This window comes from Nestor notabilis, unplaced genomic scaffold, assembly GCF_000696875.1.
Source record: "Nestor notabilis isolate BGI_N333 unplaced genomic scaffold, ASM69687v1 scaffold5551, whole genome shotgun sequence".
NCBI lineage: Eukaryota > Metazoa > Chordata > Aves > Psittaciformes > Psittacidae > Nestor > Nestor notabilis.
Genome location: NW_009915958.1, coordinates 1,235 through 4,714, shown reverse-complemented (window position 1 = coordinate 4,714; position 3,480 = coordinate 1,235). Strand labels below are relative to the sequence as shown.

General features: G+C 42.4%; 1 protein-coding gene across 1 annotated transcript; it reads right to left on the bottom strand.

The window, feature by feature from the left end:
• Positions 1-1,465: 1,465 nt before the first annotated feature.
• LOC104413395 (zinc finger protein 501-like) lies at positions 1,466-2,632 on the bottom strand. Its single transcript, XM_010024373.1, has one exon. The coding sequence runs from the start codon at positions 2,630-2,632 to the stop codon at positions 1,466-1,468; it is 1,167 nt and encodes a 388-aa protein (XP_010022675.1).
• Positions 2,633-3,480: the final 848 nt, after the last annotated feature.

The window sequence follows — 3,480 nt, the reverse complement described above, 5'->3', positions numbered from 1 at the left end:
GTGCTGAGCAGCCATCACCATTTTTTTACTCTATGAAATATGCAAACAAATGGCACAATCAGTACTTTATACTAAATAGCCTAATAGTAAATGCAAAGGTACATTACCCTGAAGCTTTACTTTTACTCTGCTTCTGAAAAGGCAGAATGCATTAGAAAGAAATTAGTGAAATTATGACAGCTGGCAGAGAAAAGGAAGCAAAGCTTTCTGACACGGAAAGGAAATTAAGCCGGCAACTTAAGGACAAACTGGATGCATCCACCACAGTGGTTAACAGAAGATTAAGTGTCATATTAAGTTTCAAAAGCATTTCCACCTCTTTGGAATTTACAGTCCTGAGGTATTTGGCAGCAACCTGCTAAGTCTGCTCAGCTAGTTTCCAAGGAAATTTTTCTTCACTAACCATTTGAATCTAAATCAAAGTGAAGAGTCTAGCAGACACTTTGGGTAGTACTCGGACACATCACAGAACACAAAACATGCTTTTGTTATGATAACCTGTGTGTGAAAATGTTTAAATGAAGATTTCTATGCAATGAGCAGCAAAGGTGGTTTAAATTTGTTCTTCTGCTCTTCAAATATGTTCTCAAACATTTCCTACTGTTTAGCTGGACAGATTTAGAGTGCACAGTTCCACCAGACAGAAATGTATTCAAATCCTTCACCGCAAGAATATCCACCATTATAGCAAAAATAAAGCTTTTTCCATTTTTAACCGACATTCACTAATCACATAAAAGTAAGGGATCAGTACTTCCTTAGATAGAAACATTTATGACATACAGCTGGCAACTTGAGTTTATTAAGGAACTGATTTGTGGTTGTTTGTGGGTTTTGGTTCGTTTGGGTTTGGGTTTTTGTTTTTGGTTGTTTTTTTTTAAATAACAACACAATACTTCCCCTCCAAATAAAAAAGAAAAAAAAAAAAAAGTAATGGAAAGAAAAACTCAGGAGATTGCAAGGACAGAAGGGATAGAGCCACAGCTCTGGACTGTTACAACTTAGCAAAGATCTGCAACAACAGATCTCCAAACCCAGCACCAAAGCACCATCACACTTAAGAAGGTAGAGCAAATTTATCCAGTGATCAAGACCGCAGAGAGAAGTCTCATAGCTCATGCATCCTTGCAAAAAGCACAAGCTGATGCAACGTCAGTTCAGCGAACTGAGACAGCACTAGCACTTGTGAGTGATTTCAGTCTTCTCAAGCCTTACATTTCGTTACTCAGTGGCAATTAGGATATTTTTTTTTGTACAAAGCTAGTTTAAAGCCAGTAAGTACAATCTCAACCATGTACAAGTTCCAGAGGTCCCCATGATGCAGTGTTCCCTGTCAGCCACTGCTGGGAAGTAGGTCTGCACTGGCCAGAGTGCATGCAGTGGAGTGCTTTCTCCAGCCCAACTGAGCAAGCCTCATTCAGGTAAGAAGCAACCAAAGAGACCACAATCACAAATGAACTAAGAATTATGATTTGTCCAATTTGTGTGTGCGCTCATGCCTCCGTAGAGTACCTGACTCAGTGAAGGAATGACCACAGTAATTGCAAGAGTAGGGCTTCTCTCCAGTATGGATGCGGTGATGGCGCTGGAGCGATGCCAGTCGCGTGAACGTCCCTCCGCACTCCTTGCAATAGAAGGGGCGCTCCCCAGAGTGAGTCTGCTGGTGTCTTTTCAGCCTCAGCAACTGGATGAATGCCATGCCACACTCCTGACACTTATAGGGCTTGTCTTGTCGGTGGATTACCTTGTGTTTGGAAAGCAGGTTAGGCTTATCAAAATCTTTGCCGCATGTTGGACAGGAGTAAGTTTTATAGTCATCCTCCTCAGTCTTTTGGTTCCCTGCACAAGGCTGATCAGTGTACTCAACAGTGTGTTGGTTACGGTGCACCACTGACCACGGGTTCCTAGCCATGCCGTTTCCCAAGATCACCATGGAGCGCTCTATCTTGTGCACATTGCGCAGGTGCCTCCAGACATCAGCTGTGCGAATGAAACCCTTGTCACACTCCGGACATTTGTGTGGCCTCTCACTAGAATGAATGAGTTTGTGCATTCGCAAATTTGCCGCACGGAAGAACTCTTTGGCACAGACAGGACACTGGTATGAGTTTTCCATAAGGTGAGTTCGCTTATGTTCCTGCAGCTCACTCATACCCTGGAAAGTGGAACCACACTTCTTACAACCATATGGCAAAGCTTCCTCAGGGACAGGCTCCAGGTCTTCATCGAACACATCGGCAAGAGTGGTATTTTTGTTATCAGCATGTAGTCTGCTCTGTGGTTTCTCAGACTGCTCAGGGGAACGGTGCTCTAAATCTTTTTCTTCACACTGCAGGTCAGAGTTGGCACTGGAGGGAACAAATACCCCAGCTGTACTGTCACCTCGTTTCTGGTAGTAGGTCTCATAGACTTCTTTGTCTTCACACTGCAACTCTGCAGGAAGCTCCTGCTTACCTGAAGGTCCAGCAGAGTTGCAACAAGGACTGCATGTTCGTGAGTAATTCATGTCTACCTCCTTCTGGAGGCTAGATGTGTGGCCCACCTGCTTAGCAGTCTTTCGGGAATAATTTGAATGCTTCTCACCTGTGTCACAAATGTTATTCTCAGAGTCCCAGTCCACGTTCACATCCATCCTCTGAGGTATATGCTGTGTTCATCTGCAGCTCATCAATGATGTGTATGCCAAGAGCTTCAAGTCTTTCACGGTAAACCCGTCTCATTCTCAGCTCTCTTTACAGTGCTATCTACAAAATAAAACACCCCTTTCATCAGTGATTTTTCTGGGAAAATTAAAAGTTATCACAGTGAAGATTTTTTCTGATTAAAAGAATGGGCAGATTATTAGTTATGCAGTAGGAGACACAGAATCATCTACTATTATATATTTAGAAAATATACATTCAGCATATGAAATACAGACTGACCACACTTAAATCCTCTATCATAATCCAGCCTTCACTACAAATATAAATTGATCATTTCCATTTAAAGTTCACCTAAAAATGAGAAATCTTCAGAACTCTGGGGTTCAAAGGCTTTTGATGAAGTCCTACACCACATTTGCCCCCATCAAATATATTTTTCCAAGGATTCATGCTTAATCCTTATTTTTACCTTGTTAAATATGAACCAGGAGCACAAGTCACAAGGTGTTTCTTTTAGAAACCTTTTAAGTAATGCAGTGAGACCCAGAAACCGTGTCAAACAGCCAAAACCAGAAGTAATGTATGAAAGGGGAGTCTGGAGAGCTCGGGAGTACCTTTGGAACTGACCAATAATCCTGACCAGCATTATTATAATTGTCTTGAGGATATTTGGGGTCCCTGTGCCAAAGATGACATATGCAATGAAAGGCATGAAAGCACTCTCCAGAAAGCCAACCATATCCTGGGCTGTATCAAAAGAAGCATGACCAGCAGGCCAAAGGAGGTGATCCTGCCCCTCTACTCTGCTCTCAGGAGACCTCACTTGGAGTATTGT